Source organism: Labeo rohita, chromosome 2, assembly GCF_022985175.1.
Source record: "Labeo rohita strain BAU-BD-2019 chromosome 2, IGBB_LRoh.1.0, whole genome shotgun sequence".
NCBI classification, from domain to species: Eukaryota; Metazoa; Chordata; class Actinopteri; order Cypriniformes; family Cyprinidae; genus Labeo; species Labeo rohita.
Genome location: NC_066870.1, coordinates 13,211,171 through 13,230,437, shown reverse-complemented (window position 1 = coordinate 13,230,437; position 19,267 = coordinate 13,211,171). Strand labels below are relative to the sequence as shown.

The 19,267-nt window shown below is 35.6% G+C and overlaps 1 protein-coding gene across 1 annotated transcript in view; it reads right to left on the bottom strand.

Moving 5' to 3' along the window:
* Positions 1-729: 729 nt before the first annotated feature.
* The window catches only part of atr (ATR serine/threonine kinase), a 39,746-nt gene continuing 21,208 nt past the window's right edge, over positions 730-19,267 (bottom strand). Inside the window, 25 exon segments of the mRNA XM_051093208.1 lie at positions 730-1,047; positions 1,295-1,400; positions 1,703-1,854; positions 1,948-2,101; positions 2,830-2,986; positions 4,188-4,338; positions 4,413-4,556; positions 4,666-4,866; positions 5,057-5,191; positions 5,288-5,520; positions 6,613-6,710; positions 6,810-6,952; positions 8,716-8,895; positions 8,998-9,157; positions 11,488-11,676; positions 11,758-11,915; positions 11,917-11,936; positions 12,021-12,112; positions 12,190-12,281; positions 14,124-14,288; positions 15,434-15,606; positions 16,383-16,596; positions 16,721-16,858; positions 16,938-17,058; positions 17,135-17,250. Coding sequence (XP_050949165.1) covers positions 874-1,047; positions 1,295-1,400; positions 1,703-1,854; positions 1,948-2,101; positions 2,830-2,986; positions 4,188-4,338; positions 4,413-4,556; positions 4,666-4,866; positions 5,057-5,191; positions 5,288-5,520; positions 6,613-6,710; positions 6,810-6,952; positions 8,716-8,895; positions 8,998-9,157; positions 11,488-11,676; positions 11,758-11,915; positions 11,917-11,936; positions 12,021-12,112; positions 12,190-12,281; positions 14,124-14,288; positions 15,434-15,606; positions 16,383-16,596; positions 16,721-16,858; positions 16,938-17,058; positions 17,135-17,250 — 3,666 coding nt within the window. The 3' untranslated portion in view covers positions 730-873.

Below are 19,267 nucleotides of genomic sequence, written 5' to 3'. Positions count from 1 at the left end.
ATCATACGCCTGGATACAATGAGCGCGGAACGTTCTCACACTCTGTGGACACTGAAAATATCACTGAAGGGCTTTCATAACATTTCATAATGTGAAATATAAAGCCGCCACGCCTCAGCTCAAACGGAGAGAGGAGTATTAACAATAAGTGACCCTGGACCACAAAACCAGTCATAAGTAGCACGGGTATATTTGTAGCAATAAAAAAAAAAAACAAAAAAAAAAACATTAGAATATTAAGTAAAGATTACGTCCCATTAAGATATTTTGTAAATTTCCTGTTGTAAACTTAATTTTTTTCTTAGTAATTTGCATTGCTAAGAACTTCATTTGGAGGCGATTTTCTCAATATTTAGATTTTTTTCACCCTCAGATTCCAGATTTTCAAATAGTTCTCAGCCAAATATTGTCCTGTCCTAACAAACATCAATGGAAAACGTATTTATTCAGCTTTCAGATGATGTATAAATCTCAGTTTCCAAAAACTGACCCTTATGACTGGTTTTGTGGTCCAGGGTCACATATATTCCCCTAAAATAAAAGGAAACTGGTGTATCACAACCCAATATTTTGTTTGAAGCCACTGCACTTTTAACAAAAAGCAATTTGAATACTTAAAATCATTTTTAATGTTTAGTTCTAAAAGCTAATGCTTAATGTTTGCTTGTGCTATATGACACCAAAGCTAACATTTTTCTTGTAAATACCTTCCAAACAAAACAAGACTCATTCTTGAAATGTGAACGAAATTTAATCAACCTTCTGAGGAACACTGAAAACAACACTGACAAACATAACCCCTTTTTTTTTTTTTTTTAAGTACAGTACTAAACAGAAAGTTTATGTTCTACAGCTCCGAAGTGCAAATGTTGATCACAGATAAGGACCCCATCCAAGGTACATGAGGCACAGGAGGTTATCGTCCGTGGCTTCTTGAATGAGGTAGTGTACGTGGCCCTCAATGGACAGAGGCAGGCCCATCACTTTATTTCGGTTCTTGATCACTCCCTGAAGACGCTGGTCAATGTCCAGAACATGAGTCTTGGCCTAGAGCGGAACAAAATCAAATTATGGCTTTCTACAACTATTACTTAAGCTCATTACCTAATCTATAATTAAAATGCAACAGCTCAAATTGCATATAAAGTCGAGGCACTTGCAGAAGTGTATTCTAATTTCTAACCATAATGCCTCGTTTATTCATAATTCAAGGCTTCTTAGCTGAATATAAAAGCACACATGACAGACGTAATAGATAAGCATCTTCATTCAGGCTGAAGTCTGGGTGAAGTACCTTCTCATTCAGGATCTCTCCAGATTCATTGACTTGTGTTTTAGAGGAACCCTTGACCGGTTTACTCCACTCCACCAAAGGATCATGCAGGAATGTTTTTAAAACACTGGTTAAAAGTAATAAAAAGACATCATGAATTGTAAAGTATTATACAAATACTGTTCGAAATGTTAAACTCATTGTGCAAATAAAACACACTCAACATAGAATAGAATTAAAAAAAAAAAAACAGTTTTTAACATTGATTCCTTCAAGACCAAATCAGTATATTAGAATGAATTACATTTTAAAATATATTAAAACAGAAAGTTATTTTAAATTCTAATAAGATTTTGTGTTTTTAATTGAATTAATCCAGCCTTGGTGAGCATAAGAGACTTCTTGGCTCCAAACTTCTGAGATGTTCACCTCATCAGCGGCTCTCTCTGATCCCTCATGAGTCTGAGTGTGACTTCACAGGCCTGTCTGAACAGGCCCTCTGTGCCCATCGGCCCCATCGCATGAACCATGTTCTGAGTGAGCCGGAAGGGAACCACCTCAGGAACATCAAATGTCTCCCCCTTAAGCATCAAAAACACATTTATTCTTCAGTTAAAAAAAGACATCAAGTACAGGACGTAATAAATTTGTCACATTCCTTATTCATCTCAAACCTTGTTAAAGAGGCAGTTGAAATCCACATGGACACACTCGCCAGTTAAGGAGTCAAACAAAATGTTTTCTCCATGGCGATCGCCAAGTCCAAGAATATAGCCCACCATAGACATGACCGCAGTAGAGCGACAGTAAGCAGACCTGCTGTTGTACCTGTTAAAATGCCACATTTGCCCACGTGTGAAGATGTTTGAGTAAGTGCTTTTTTAATGAATTACTTAAAACTCACTTTAAAGGGGTCATGAACTGCCTTTTTATTATTTTGTACTATTCTCTGAGGTTATCAAGATTTTTACATCAAAAAACATTATTTAGAAATAATAGGGTATTTTATGTCCTGTTTTGACCCCTCATCAGGTGTTACGGATTGTAGTCTCTGAAGTAAATGTAAAATAAAGTAAAATGAAGGGAACTTTATTAAAAACAAAGTTCATCTACTCTTTCCTAATGTTGGGAAGGCAATGCAAAGACAGTTTTTCCACAACTTGGCACTGCACAGCGTCTTCTTGTCTTCTGGGCCATCATTATCATTTGGTTTCAGTGTAGACCTGTATTTGCCTCACTTGTTATTTACACCTCACTTGTTATTTATTTATTTTGATGTTCTTCTGCAGAGGTGGTGTTCAGCCACACTATTACATCATAGAGTGGCACATTTCACAAGCTGTCGTTTTGCAGATTGGCTTCAATATAAGCTGTTTTTAGACTAACAAGGAAGTCTGGGGTTTTAACATTTACAGGATGTTTTTATATTAAAATGACCTCATATGTCAAAAGATTAAAGGAATTTTGACTCCTCAGTTCATGACCCCTTTAATCACTAATATTAAGAAACATTTAGCATATTACTGTGCAAAAATATTATGAATGTGAATACATACCAAGAAGTGGGATCAGGAAATGTTCGTAAAAACCACTCGTGAAAAACTGGTGGGTGTCTGGCACACAGCACATCTTTGTGCAGCTTCAGCTTTTCCTGAAAAGATGCTGTTTTTGGCAAAATCAGCTTTCGCAGCTCTGTCCCACTGACATAGATCCCTGTTCAAAAAAAAAAAAAAAAAAAAAAAAAACAATAACTCAACTTACACTATCACTAAAAATGGAAGACATTAACAGCCTGAATAAACTCATTTTTAACAATTCTTTAAAACAGCATGTTTAACACTTTCTGGAATTGATTCTAACTGATTAATCAATATTTCATGTCTATATAAAGTACACTACCATTTCAAATTCTGGGGTTGATCAAATGTGTTAATGTTTTTGAAATAAATCTCTTATGCTCACAAAGGCTGAATTTATTTGATCAAAAAATACAGTGAAACAGTCATGTTGTGAAACATTATTACAATTTAAAATAATACTTTTCTATTTTAATATATTCTAAAATGTAATTTATTCCTTTTTTTACTCCAGCATTCAGTGTCACATGATCTTTTATAAATCATTTTAATATGCTGATTTGTTGCTCAAAAAATATTTATTATTTTTATCAATGTTGAAAACTATGGAAGCCTGTTTCCGCCACTGAATAAGTAGGTTATTGCAATTTGTATCTCACAATTCTGATATAGACTGGCAATTCTGACTTTTTTTCCTCACAACTGCGAGTTATAAAGTCCAATTTTGAGGGGAAAAAACAGTGATACTGTATGGAAAAAAAAAAATAAAATAAAAAATTGTGAGTTTATATCTTGCAATTCTGATTTTTTTTTTTTCAGAATTGCCACTTTATTTCTCAGAATTGCAAGTTTATATCTCAATTCTGACTTTAAAACTTGCAATTATAAGTTAATATCACATGATTCCTACTTAAATTCTCAGAATTGCAATTCTGACTTTATAACAAATGGAAGTTTGTTTCACACAATTGTGAGAAAAAAAGTCAGAATTGTGAGATAAAAAGTACCTTTTTTAAAAAGTTTTATTCAGTGGTGGAAACAGGCTTTCATTGAAAACAGTGCTGCTTAATATTTTTTTTGGAAATATTTTTTTTAAGGAATGGAAAGTTTTTCTTTATGCATTAAACTTACTAACTTTTGAATAGTAGTAGGCCTATGTTTGTTTATTTATTTATTTACTTATCCATCTAGTGATTAAAAACTGTACTTCAGAGTGATACAAGCTTTTATTTTAAGATCTGTGTCAGGATATACTGTACTATGCTACACATAACATTACTCCATTATGACACTTCATACCTTCTATCCTTAAGAAGAGAACTATGAAATCAGCACACCTTTCTCTTTATACAACTTCGTTAGGATGTGGCGTAAACCCGCCGTGTTGTTGACCCACTCTATGATGCCGCACTCTTCATTCAATGGGATGACCGCATACGTCCGAATGTGCAAATCCCTCCGTCTAGACTCGGCATCTTTCCTCAAAGACTAAAAAAAGGAACATTTTTATTAGGAAAATGCAGTTCGTCAAAAGCATTGTGTGAACAGCACAACTCTAGTACCTTATTAATGAGACAGTTGAACTCCATCAGCCTGCAGTCTTTCCTCAGGTCATCTTTAGGTTTGCACATCATGGTGTAGAACTTGCCATCAGAGCCCTTGAGGGAGATCTTTTTTGGCTTCTGCAAGGACGCCAAGATCTCCACCTTCATGAAATGAAATGTATAATGATATCATGAATAAACTATCATCTAAAATGAGAGTGATGTATTATGTGCTCAAAAACTGGAGTATGGTGAAACAGGCGGGACTGACTGTGTCATCGAAGCCGGCGAGGTAGACCCAGTGTCCTGGAAAGGCATCGTGTTTGGGGTTGGCTCCTCCGGTGGAAGGAAGGGTGGGTATAAGGACAGACTGCAGCGGGATGAGGATCTGACTGAATGTGGGCTCTTCCACCAGTTTCTTCAGCATTTTGAAGTGTATGCTCATGCTGAGAGTGCTGCTGTTCCCATCCACCTACACAATTAAACAAGAACGAAGTCTGACTGCATCCAAACACAAGAGTAATTTTAGAACCAGCTGATTTTAAAATGAATGCCTAAGGGGAAAGTTGAGGAATACTAAAGCTTAATAAAAAAAACGCATAAAAGCTGTTTCCTTGGAAATCAAAATATTATTGTCTTGCTAGCAGTACAGTCTGTCCTACTGGTTTATTGCCGAGCTCCACCAGCTTGTCAGTCAGTCTGTTGGCGTCTCCGATGAATTTCCCAAATGACTCATTCAGACTGACAGCCTTCTTCAGGATCTCTTTACATCTGTTCATTCGAGTCGGATAGGAGGACTAAAAAATGAAAGAAGCACATGCATTTAACAGTTTATATCTGTGAAAGGCATTATTTATGGTTGTAAATGTGGCTAAGGTGGCTAAGGCTAAGACCTTTGACACAGCAGTCATCATCCACATAGCTTGTTGTGGGTAAGCTAAGAAAACTTTGGCCACAATCTCCATAAGCACAGCAAAGACCTCGTTGTTGGAGTGGCAGATTCGAGAGATGAGCTGTGAAAAGGCTGTGAGGAACTGGTAGGGCAAGAGGTTGCTGGTGTGTTCGCTGATGACGGAATTGATCTTGGAGAGCTCAGCACGCATCTGGGCTCGGTCAGAGCGGCCAGCTGAAAAAGAGGGAGGAAGCTGATGTGTCATGGTGGTCTATTTTTTTGGGTTGATAGCAAATTGATTTTAATTACTAGGCTGCTGAACTGCAAATTCAGTTACATGAGGCAAGAAAAAAAAACTATTACTAATACCATTATTAATTTAATTTTTTTGTAAAATTGCACTCCCTAACAAAGGGATGGTTCACCCAAAAATAAGAATTCTGTCATTAATTCTTCACCCTCATGTCATTCCAAACCTTTAAGACCTTTGTCCATCTTTGGAAAATAAATTAAGATATTTTCAATACAATCTAAGAGCTTTCTGACCCTGCAAAGACAGTAACACAACTACCACGTTCAAGGCTCAGAAAGGTAGTAAGGATATTGTTAAAATAGTCATGTGACATTAGTGGTTCCACCTCAATTTTACAAAGTTACGAGAATACTTTTTGTGCGCACAAAAAAAAACAAAAATAACAACAGCATTTAACCTTTCTTTCTCTTTTGGGTCAGTCTCTGCCACCATTCACACTTGTGAACGCACATCAGAGACTTGCACAGAGGAGAAGAAATTGTTGAATAAAGTTATTTTATTTTCTTTGCACACAAAAAAAGTATTCTCATAGCTTGTAAATTAAAGGTTGAACTACTGATGTCACATGGTCTATTTTAGTAATGTCCTTACTACCTTTCTGGGCCTTGAAAGTGGTAGTTGCATTGTTGTCTATGCGGTTGCATTGCTGAACTGTGCCTTTAACAAAGTCTTACAATTTTTAACATTACAAATCAAATACTGGTCAACACAATTTATGATTTAAAAGGTTAAAATATATTTTAAGAACAATGCATATGAATCTCCACAATTCATGATCAATGCATTGATAAAATGAGTAAATCTTTTAGCTGTTTATTTTTAAAACTATAGTTAATCAATTTGATTGATGCCTTTGTGAATAAGGTCAATTACAGGCCAATAAATGGATTAAAATATTTTAAAATCAATACATATGAATCTGCATTTGTAATCGATGCATGAATACAATGAGTAAATTGTTTAATTGCTTAGTTTTAACACTGCAGATTATCGCAGGTAATTTTGCGCCTTACCTTTTTCAAACTCATAAACTTTGGCTCCGAAGTCCAGCCATAAGGTTAGCATTCTGGGCATGGCTTGATAGATGTACTGATTGCCAAACTGCAGGGCTCTATGAAGAAAGCAAAGCATTACTGCATCTACCTGTCACACACTGAAACACTCAATTCAGGAACTGCTCCTACAGGACTACCAATAGAACACATCTTACTTTCCAAAATATGTGACAATATAACGGATGAGGTTGCCTTGTCTTTCCAGTTTGTTGTCAGTGACCATGGGCATCACTTTGTCATAGTATTTGGCCAGGTAGAAGTTGCCATCCTCCCATTCTGGTAACAGATGTGTGACATCCTGTATTTATGAAAGAAAAGTATATTGTATGATCAAAATCATGACAGGCCACCATTTCTAATTTAATCGTATGTGAATAAATTCAAATATTCGCTCAAAACACCCAGTAAATATGGTAAGGACCGTGGCACCAGCTTCCTTTAAAATATATATTTTTTTTACTCTTTCTATCTCTTTCCCTCTCATTGGCCTTTTTATGACATCCAGTTAAAATATGGGTGGGTGGATCTGAGGTGGGGGCTGGTGTCTCCCTACCTTTTCCCCTGGGCTTGTCTTCCGGGTTCTCTTGCCCTAGCTGGTTCTGGCCTACATACCTCGGTGTTTTAATGCACCACATATTAGCTAAAATACATACACGCCTATTAAAATGTTTAATATAGAATACATGCATTTATATAAAGGAAAGTTAAAAAAAAAAAAAAAAAATACACATAAACAGGGTAAGCGTGCCATGTGGGTGGGCCGGGTCCCAGGCCTGAGCTGCCTACACGTCTCACTTTTTTAATGCATCACAAACTAGTCGAAACATCTAAACATCTACACATGTAAAAAACATAAATAAATAAATAACAGACATGTATGGTGTGTGAGGCATCTAGGTAGTGGCCAGGGATGGCTGGTGTTTTGGGGGTTGGTTGGGGGGCTTTGGGCCCCGTTGCCCCACGGCATCTTTTCCCGACACTCCTAATGAAATGTGTCAGCCGCTAAGTATGTTGTAGCCATGGAGGGATCAGAGGCCACCCTAATAATAATAATTATTTTTTTAATTATTATTATTATTATTATTATTACATAATTTAATACTATTATTATTATTCCTATTATTACTTGCCCTCTTCATTGTCCTCCACCCTTTCCAAATCTAAATGAAATCAATCTTATTACTATTATTATTATTATTATTATTATTATTAAAGGGTTAAAGGGTCTAAAGGGTTTTTGTATTTGTTACATGTAAACATTGTCACATTCACTACTTGCATAATAATAATAAAAAAAAAGAAATATGTTTGATGATTGTGCCGCTCCGTCCATGCCCGCACCAGATTAGCTGCCTGTTCATAGCAAGAGCATGTCAAGGGAGGCACGCCGAGTAGTAAAATAATAATTATCACTGATTACTAATTTAAATCAGTACATTATAACGAAAACAATACCTTAAAAATAAAAAAAAAGATTTTTACTATCAGAAATTAATTAAACTGGGTGAACCCCTGTTAACTTTTGTCCAAGGATCCAGTAGGACTTCACAGGATTTCATCAGAGATTGCGGAGAGTCACGTCCAGATGTTAATTAACGTTATTAAAAGCACAAATGATTCCGCTTATATAGGTGTGCAGCGTTGTGCAGATCAGCTGAATCAATCTGCTGTTAAAAATGAACCAACCATTCATTATATCATCATGCAAAACTAAGAATTAGAATAATTGTAAATGACGATTGGGTGCGGGTCGGGTGCGGTGCGGAGGTTTGAGCTCATCCGTGCATCTCTAGTAAGTACAGAGTAGTTAGGGCCAACTAATATAAAGTGGGGCCAAGAACCTTCTGTCTAATGGAAAGGTCTCATTTAAAAAGTGTATTTATATTACATTTACACGTTGACCACTTTGTGTTTTTTATAAAGAGAATGTTATAGTACTTAAATACTTCAATCTCAAGTTTAAAAAAAAAAAAAAAAAGATTTTCCCCCATATCACCCAGGCCTAGTCTAATCGCTCTGATTCCTGTTACGTTTGTCCTCGTATGTAACTGACTGAAATACCTTATAGGTTTTCATAATAGCATTGCTCTCAAAGTTGGCCGTCTCCTCCATGTATCTGCCCACCAGCAGCATGGCGTTCCCTTTTATCTGGATTCTCTTTGGGTCTGTGAGTGGCTGGTCATCAGGAAAACACTGCTGCACACCTTTCTGCAGGATTATCAGAGCCTGATGCACATCACCCTTTAAAAACAACATTTTTCCTTATAACAACTTCAGTGATGGTTAAGACTTACATTAAGAGATCTGCATTGGTAAAAACAACTTCTAGCTGAATTGCTATACCTTAGACCACAGCCATTTGGCTTTCTCAATGAAGAGCTCAGACAGGTGGGAATTCTCAGCATTGAGGAGGGCGTTGAAGGCTGTTTGGTGATGGCCAGCTCTTCTGGCCACACGAGCGCTCTGCAGCCAGCACTCACCAACCTGCTCCTCACATGAAGACCTGCAAAGAAGTCTTCATCAGCAACACACTCTCAAATCTATTTGCTCCATTCAAACAGAATAGTTATAGAATAGCTAACCCAAACCTAACCCTAATGAATTAAGAAAAAAAACGTGGATTTTGGATTTTTGACAGGGAAGTACAGTTAAGGTCAAATGTTTACATACACCTCACAGAATCTGCAAAATGTTAATCCTTTTACCAAAATAAGAGGGGTTCATACAAAATGCAAGTTTTTTTTATTTAGTACTGACCTGAATAAGATATTTCACATAAAAGATATTTACATATAGTCCACAAGAGAAAATAATTGTTGAATTTATAAAAATTACCCCTTTCAAAAGTTTGCATACGCTTGATTCTTAATACTGTGTTGTTACCTGAAGGCTGTTGGATTCCAAAAATTTTGGAATCGTTTCCGATTCCAAATTCTGGTTCTGGAATCGATGGGATTTGATTTCAAGAATCGATTCCTCACTGTTGTTTTTGATTCTTTTTCAATTCTTGTTTTTTTTAGATTGGAGGAACCTAATTTCGCATTGACCGTAGGATAAAGGTCTTAGAAAGTAAACTTATCATAATATGAAGCTTTGTTTTTAAAAATTATGATATATTTCTGTATTTAAATTATAATTTTGTCTGCATTGCCCATGAAATTAGTCATAGCCCACAGCTCAGTAGTGGACATGCGTTTATTGCATGAATGAAACAAGACGTGACAAAATAACCAGAACATTAACAACAACACTGATATAAGAGCTGATATAACAGTTTGTGGTTTATCTGTCAGTCAGACACGCACTCTCCACCACTTATCTGTGCTCTCAGCGCTTTCTTTCAGAATTATCACAGGCTGATAGAAAGGTTAAAAATAGCATTTTATTTAAGATGGAAATAGGACCAAGACCCTCGATCACGTCATGATCTATTGTTGTGCAGCGCTCATGTGGACAATATCAGTAATACCAGTTCCACCGTAAAATAACTTCTGGTTCATTAAAACAATCTATCTGAAAGAACCTTTTCATGGCAATGAATCAGATTTCTAATCACTATTAGTGAACAAGAGATAAATTAATAAGTGCTTAACGGATGGCTGCATCCTCAAACTCAAACATGCTCAGTACCGACTTTTTCATTCAGTTTATTTTCGTGAATTGTTCAGCAATGTTTGATGACAGCAGCCGAGATATGCAGCCTTTGTATGATGCAGCCGTTCGTTTGAGAGGCGCCCATATTTAAGCTTTGTTGAACTGAAAACTGCTCTGAATGGGGAGTCGATTCCTTTGGAACCTTTGAAATCGACTCTCGATTCCCAACGCCATTCTTTTTGGAATAGATTCCCAGCCCTACTGAACAATCCTCAGCATATTTTTTTAGTGATAGTTGTTCATGAGTCCCTTATTTGTCCTGAACAGTTAAACTGCCTGATGTTCTTCAGAAAAATCCTTCAGGTTCCATAAATTCTTTGGTTTTTCAGCATTTTGGAGAATTTAAACCCTTTCCAACAGTGATTTTGTATGATTTTGTATGATCTTTTTACACTGAGGACAATTAAGGGACTCATATAAGGAACTATTACAGAAGGTTCAAACCATCACTGTTGCTCCAGAAGGCAAAACAATGCATGAAGAGCCAGTGGTGTAAACAGAATGAAGATGTGTACATTTTTCTTATTTTGCCCAAGTATCTTTTTTCATGTAGTACTGCCCTTTGGAAGCTACAGAAGATACTTACATGTTTCCCAGAAGACAAAATAAGTCAAATTTACCTTGACTTAATGCACTGTGTTTCCTTCTAGAGCATAAATGAGCATTTGAACCTTCTGTAATAGTTGCATATGAGTCCCTCAGTTGTCCACAGTATGAAAAGATGGATCTCAAAATTATATAGTCATTGCTGGAAAGGGTTCAAATACACAAAAATGCTAAAAAAAAAAAACAACAACAACAAAAAAAACAAAGAATTTGTGGAACGTGAAGAACAGTGGGCAGTTTAACTATTCAGGACAAACAAAGGACTCATGAACAACTATTACTAAACAAAAAAAAACAGCTGTGGATCATTCAAGTAACAACATATTCAAACTAGGCAATTTTAATAAAGTCAAGTTTTATTTTCTCTTGTGGACTATATATAAACGTCTTCTCTGTGAAATATCTTATTCAGGTCAGTACTAGATAAAAATAACATGAATTTTGTATGATCCCTCCTATTTTGGTAAAATATTATTAATTAACATTTTGCAGATTCTGCAAGGTGTATGCAAACTTTTGACCTCAACTGTATGTGATTCTGAAATTCAAACTGAACACAGCATGTGCTCATACCCTTTGCTGAGACCGAGAAGAGCTCTCCGAAGGGCCAGGATGGGTTCCTTGGCTCTGAACGAGTTTTGGGTCATAAGTAAGTGGGCATCCCAGTTGAGTTTGGGCTCAGGCTTCTTGGATCCTCCAGCTTCTGTGCTTTCCTTCTGCAGCTCAGTGAAGGCATGTTCCACCTCACACAGCATGTGCAGCCTAAGACCCAACACGAAAGTGCATTTGAGCACATTGTATGTGTAGTTTTTATTTTTCAAAAATGTTCAACCACTAGATTACCTGACGATATACTCATATCCTCTCTGATATGTGCCACACTCAAAACTGGCTGCTGACAAAGGGACGACTTGTTCTTTCCTGGCTATTTTAAGCTTTTCATAAAATGCCTCAGAATCTTGCTTCTTGGCAGCCAGCAACATTTGGCCAAGTCTGACCCCCCCATGTGCTGGACTTACAATCTATAAAACAGATATGACAAACATTAATGATTCTTTAATCTGAAAAACACTTCTATGTTTCTAGAAACAGGTAAAGTCATTTACCAGAGGCAAGATAGTCTTCAACTAAGTCCCACTTTGACAGCTTCCATGCTGCCTCGACCCGGTATGCGTTCAGATCAGATTTCCATCGTGGCCTTTGTAAAGGAAAAAGCGCCAATTTAAAAAAAAAACTGGAGTTGTTGGAGGACTGAGTATAAATTAGTACACCTACCTGCTTGCCAGAACTCCATTGACCTGGGTTATTACTGTAGAGAGTTGACCAAGACCCAACATAGAGTTCATAACACCATGATAATGGGCAATCTGCATGCAAAGATTAAAAATTTAGTGAGAGGGAAAAATGCATGCTAAAAACTACCACATAAATTCTAAAAACAACCACATAAATGTCAGTGACATAAAACACTCTCAAGTTAAAATAAATCAAATGATAGGGTTCCAATATGATCTTACTTAATATATATGGACCACACTTGGATAACAAAAAAAGTTTTTTAACTTAAATTAATGAATAGGATTCTACAGAATATAATAAAATCTCTTCGCCACATCAGATCTACTGAACTCACCTGGATTATTTTCAAATTTTTTAGTCACGAAAAGCATATCAAATATTCAAGCAACCCCATATAAAATACATAATTTTATAATTAAATAATATATCAGTGTTCCCCTAGGTTCACAGCTTTGAAGGGGGGTATCTTTTTTCGGAACTTTACTCTCTGTATAATAACAAAAACACTTATTTCAGTGAAAAAAAAAAAAGAATCCTTTCCTTTCTTTTTTTTTTTTCCCCAGAAATTTTTGTGTTTTAATTTTTCCTGATAATCAAATAAAGGCATGAAACAATTATGTATTTTTAAATCAAATGAAAATAAACCCTTTAAGTTTTTGGCAAACAAACAGAGGTTTACGGTTAAAATTTATACATGGAAGAAAATTTGTGTGAATATTCTGTTAAAAAAAGTTGTAATAATAATTGTAGATTTTTTTTTTCTACAATCATGTGGTTAATCTGGTTGTAATATTTACTTTTTATCATTTGTTTTATACATTATACTGCACAAAAGTAATACAAGAGTAATATATTTCTGTTACATGTTAAACCGTACTTTTATTTTGACAGGTTGCCGTGAAGTTTCTGGGTTTATACAGTATGATATGATGCTAGTTTTCTCAAACGAAATGGTAAAATTCACATGAAATGACTCTCTCACAGCAGCTCTGGAGATGAAGTTCATGTGTTCATGTCGTCATATAATGAGATGCAGAGGCCGAAAATCACTGCGAGCCTCACGTGTGCTTCAGTATTTGTGTAGTAAACAAACTGTGTTTCCATCATTCATACATACAGACACAAGCGGAACATGCAGGATTTATATCTAAAACGTCTTTTTGCATTGTAATATTTACAGACATTAGCCAATATCACGATTCAAATTAAGTGACAGTCCCAATTTTGATTTATTCATCCAAAAATTGACGAATTCTGTTACATTCTGCGCTATAGAGTAAATTCCGTTTTTATGAATGGACTCCATTGTAGACACGCATTCAGAATTGCCAGGCCGTCGTGTAAATAAGATAAATAACATAAGACCATTTAGTTTTATTTTTGTAATCATTTTTCCTTTATTCATTATTTTCTGTATTTAATTTGTATTATTTTCAACTTTTATGTATTTTTTATTCATATATATATTTATTCATGTATTCATTCATTTTTATATTTAAAAAAAAAAAGCCTCAAGAAGCAACACACAATCTAAACTGCTATAAATTGGTGCAAATGAACCGCAGTTCATTTGGAAGTTATTTTCACAGATTATTCAGAAATATAAACAGTTTCTTTTTTTTTTTAGGTTTGGTCCTCAGTGGACTTTTTTTGAACAAAAGAAAATCCAGTAGACTAAATCATTTTGCATAAAAAAAAAGAATGTATTTGTAATAATTCATTTATTTTGTTTTTTGCTAAATGTACAAAATTACAAAAGCTGAAATGCATTATTCACACATCATTGGTGTTATATTGTTTAAATTGTAGTTTACTTACTATGGCACTGGGTCAGTGCTGGGTCAGTCTGGAAGCACGCTGACCAGAATTCGGCCGCTACCCATAAGAATAAGAATGTTAGTGGTTCTCACCTGGTCTGGCTCGAGTTGGATGGCTCTGTCATAGCAGGCAGTGGATTCACGCAGGAGCCCGATGCTCTCATGCTCCAGAATCTGCTCTCTCAATGACGGCTCTTCTTTCCTCAGAGCATTCACACCCCTCACGCCATCTGGCTCGTGCATGGCCGCATACATAGTCTAGAAGATGGCCAGCGAAACAGACAAGTTACAAAACAACATAGGAGCTTATCTGAACAATGTGCATACAATTGTTTAAACACTTTCTGAATATTTTTAAACCCCAAGCATATTTGATAGATCAGATTGTATTTTATTTTATCTCTGGGATAAAAGCTTCTGGTTGACAAATTGTAGCATTGAAAAAAAGGTATATAACAGCAGTTTTTAAAAACTGAAAAGTTTGGGGTAAGTAAGTGTTTTTTCTTCTTTTTTTTTTTTTTAAATAAATAGTTTCAGCAAGCGTCCATTAAATTGATCAAATGTGACAGTAAAATCTTTGTATTTCAAACAGATGCTATTCTTTTGAACTTTCTATTCATCAAAGAATCCCATGGTTTCCACAAAAATATTAAAGGAGAAGTTTACTTCCAGAATAAAAAGGTCCTGAACCCCATGTCATCCAAGATGTTCATTTTTGTGGTTTAAATGTATATACATTTGAATTTTTTAGGAAAATGACTAATCGTTTCAATAGATAGGAACCTTATTCCTCAGCTGGGATTGTGTAGAGCCCTTTAAAGCTGCAATTTGGACCTTCAACCCGTTAGCCACCATAGTCCACTATATTGAGAAAAATCTCAAAATATTTTCCTCAAAAAATTATTTTTTTTTATGACTGAAAAAAGAAAGACAGGAATATCTTGGATGAAACAGGGGCGAGTAAATTATCAGGAAATTTGTATTCTGGAAGTGTGCTTCTCCTTTAAACAGCACAGCTGTGTTCACCGTTAATAATAAATCCCCTAAATGAACATATTTGAATGATTTCTAATGAATCATGTGACACTGAAGATTGGAGTAATGACTGCTAAAAATTCAGCTTTACCATCACAGGAATATATTACATTTTAAAATATATTGAAATACAAAACAGTTTTTTTAAAATTGTAATAATATTTCACAATGTTACTGTTCTTACTGTATTCTTGATCAAATAAATAGCAAACACAAAAGCTTAAGAGTGAGCCTTGGTGAGCATATATATATATATATATATATATATATATATATATATGTGTATATGTATATATATGTATGTATTTATTTATTTATCGGTAAAAAAAAATAAAAAATAAATAAATAATCAGTAAAACTGTTAAGACCTGGAGGAACGAAAGATGGTCCTGAATGTTCTGCTTCTTCTCACGGATAAAAGACTCAAAGTGCATGACAGCACGTGTATAGGCTCTGGAGCGGAAGGATGCCTTGGCCAGCACATCCTGAGGAATGCTGTTTAAGAAGGCTACTACGCTTTGATATTCACTGCTTTCTGGGCCTAAGAGGATGAAGAAAGTGTCAGAAATACTTTCTTTTCACTTGACTTACACACATGTACAGAAGCCAATTTCCACAACTGAATAAACAAAATAAAAGAAGGTAAATGCGACTTTTTATTTTGCAATTCTGACTTTTTTTCTCAGAATTGCATGATACAAACTCACAATTCTGATTTTTTCCTCAAAACTGTGAAATAAACTTGCAATTCTGAGAAATAAAGTCAGAAATGCAAGATATAAACAGGCCATTTCTGAAAAATTTTCTAATATCTCTCCTGCAATTCTGACTTAATAACATGCAATTGCAAAAATTGAAAAATAAGTCAGATTTGCAAGAAAAACTTCAGAACTGAGGTTTGTATCACAATTTTGTATCACAATTATGAGGAAAAAATGTCAGAATTATGAGATAAAGAATCGCAATAACCTTTTTTTTTTTTTTTTTTTTTTTTTTTCTTTTTTTTTCAGTGGTGGAAACAGGGTTCCATACACAGAGCTGAAAAATATAACTTGCATGTTATTGCTGTTCTACTGTTTAGAATAAATCTTTTTATTTTCTTAAGAAATACGTACATGTACAATACCACCAATGTTATAACTGTACAAGATTAGATTGCTCAACAGGAACAGGGTAGTACTGTTAGAATAATACATTTTTACAGAAAAAAAATTAACAGCACAATGAATTGAGCCACATTAGTAGTTTTTTTTACTGACAAAAAAAAACAAACACATTTTAAAGGGAATTGGTAAAATTCAATAAAGAACAAATTACCTGTGGCAAGTGCTTGCGGCTGCTCTCTAGCATGTTTGCCTGGCCTCTTATTAGTACTCAGACTCTGCAGCTTGTGGCGGGACCACTGAGTGAGATGGTCCAGCATGGAGAAGACGGTTTGTGTGCTGAGCTGACTCAGACTGGAGGCGTTCTCCTGTAATCGCACTAACCTCGGGTCACCCTCCTTCAGGACTGCCATCATCTCTTCATTCACCTACAGGACATGAACAGAAACACTATTTTCAGCTTTTTCACTTAAACTTTACTGGGAAAACTACATGAACAGTTTCCTATATAAAATGAATAGCATGGTCTTTCCACAAAACTTGAATTTGTACCTCTCGCTGCTCCTCCTGAGTGCATCCAATCAGCACGTAGACCAAAATATGGGGCAGCAGATAGATGGTCACTTTGTAATCATGCTTTATGATGAAACTACAGCAGTTGAACACTTTTCCAGCAAGTTCATGTCTAACCTAAAACACGTGAAAAGATAAGGTAGAATTAGTTTTTTATGTATATTTGAAGCTGGAAAACATGTTGATGTGAACTTACTTTACTGATGAGGTAACCTGCCCATGTAGCAGACCAGTCTGAGAACTTGCTTCCACGGCTGGTGAGATATATAGGCTTTTTCAGCTTAGACCAATTCACCACCTTCTGAGAGCTCTTATACCTTCAAATGATTAAAACAAGTCAGTTTTAGGAACACTGGACATAAAAAAGCAGCAGACAAAATCATCATGCCCAACCTGGTATTGAGATGCGGCTCCAGGATTTCCTGAACCTGCTCTGGGAATCTCCTCCACAGACGCCGACCTGGTGAGTCAGTCCTGCCCTCCCGACATTCAAATAATGACAGCAGCTCCTGAAACAGAAGGTTAGAAAGTTGAACTAGCCTAAAACCTACAATATACTGGTACCATAACTTGTATCTGCAGACATTTGAGATTTTTTTTTTAATGTATCAGTATCAGTCAATACCTTAAATTTTAAATATGCATGCTCATTTTCCCAGTTTTTACATTTTGATTACCTTTGCCATCATCCAATCCAGTACTTAAAGGATTAGTTCACTCCTGAATTAAAATTTCCTGACATTTAATTCAAATTACTCACCCCCATGTCATTTAAGATGTTCTTGTCTTCTTTCTTTAGTTGAAAAGAAATTAAGGTTTTTGAGGAAAACATTCCAGGACTTTTCTCTATAGTGGACTTCAATGGGGATTAGTGTATAGAAGGGATGTAATTGCAGCTTCAAAGGTCTTCATAGGTTTAAAAAAAGTTCAAGACAAAAAAAAAACAAAAACAGTAAGGAGCCAATGGCTCCTATAAGAAACAACTAAGGCACCAAATTATTTTTTGTAGGTGCCACAGAATAAATGTTTTTTTATTATTATCATTTTTATTATTAATACTTTAACATTTCAGTCATGCCGTCATGTGTTTATGTCTCATCTTGTGTTGACTTTACAAGCATTTTAGAGCTTGTAGAGACCAAACATATTTTCCAACTTGAATACTATATACAGTCACAAAGAATTGTTTATTACACAGAATCTGTGCCAATATCATGGACCATAAGTATCACTTGGTCACATCCTACAAATATTGTCAGTCAGTTTTTCTTCATTAGCAAAATGCAACTTTATAAGAGGTGTTGAATTTTATCTTTAGCTCTTTGTATTCTCTTATCATGCAGACAACAGGTTAAGTAAAAATATTAATATGCAACAGTGCATAAATATAGCAGAATGCTCCTCTTTATAGTTATTTTTTTTTAGCTGACTGATAAGCTTATGGACGCTAAATGGTTATTCTGAGGTAAATGTATTGTTACGTGGCAATGTTTACAAGCTTTACTTGTTTTCCGCAGTTTGAAACACTAATTTTACATGCGATTACATGAGACATTTCAGTAAGTTGTACTGCAGGCTATCATATAAAATGTTTAATTCGTACTGTATAGTAGTAAAGAGAAAGATACTGAGGCACTAAAGCGATCGCTGCATTAATTTATTGTTTGAATTTTGTTATGAATATAGCATAACTTTAAAGCTGATACTTTGTTTATTAAAAGGTAACAAAGCACAAAGCTTATTGCGATTACTGGACGGCAAAAATGCTACAAGTAATATAAAGTTCTCGCATTAACAGGACACAGCAGATAGACTAAACATCTTGATAACATGAAGCCATATTAGTAATAATTAGAAACAGGAATTGTTAGCGATATTGCCAATATCCACACAGCTGACAGCTTTACCTGTTGTAGTTTGTTCAACTTGTGCACGAAATAGACACTGAGTTTGTGCACTTCACACAAATCCGTCATTTTCGATCTCTCTCACGCTGTCATAATTGGAGCTGCGTTTAGCAAGTGCGCCATTACCACAGCTGTTCAGCAGAGATGACTGTTAAAAAAAGGCTTTTTTCCACTAAAGCTTTGATGCGCATTGTCTCAGTTTAATACGTGAACTTAACAAAAGATGTGCTTGCAAAACAGTCATAAGTAAACTTATATAGTCGCAAGTGGCGACCTCAGCAAAAACTTATGTATGTTATGTATGGAAGTAGGGCTGCACGATTAATCGCACGATGTCGTGAGGCGCGTTTAGTCAGTGAAGCCGGTACTTTGATTAGTAGTAAAGCTCCATCACGTGCGTTCAGTACACAGAGCAAGTAATACACAGAGCCGTAAAGCACTGACAAGCTACGCCAAATCGCGCGCAAAATCGACCCGATTTTGAGCGCGATTTTGGCGTAGCTTGTCAGTGCTTTACGGCTCTGTGTATTACTTGCCACTCCAGCTGAACGCACGTGATGGAGCTTTACTACTAATCAAAGTACCGGCTTCATTGACTAAACGCGCCTCACGACATTGT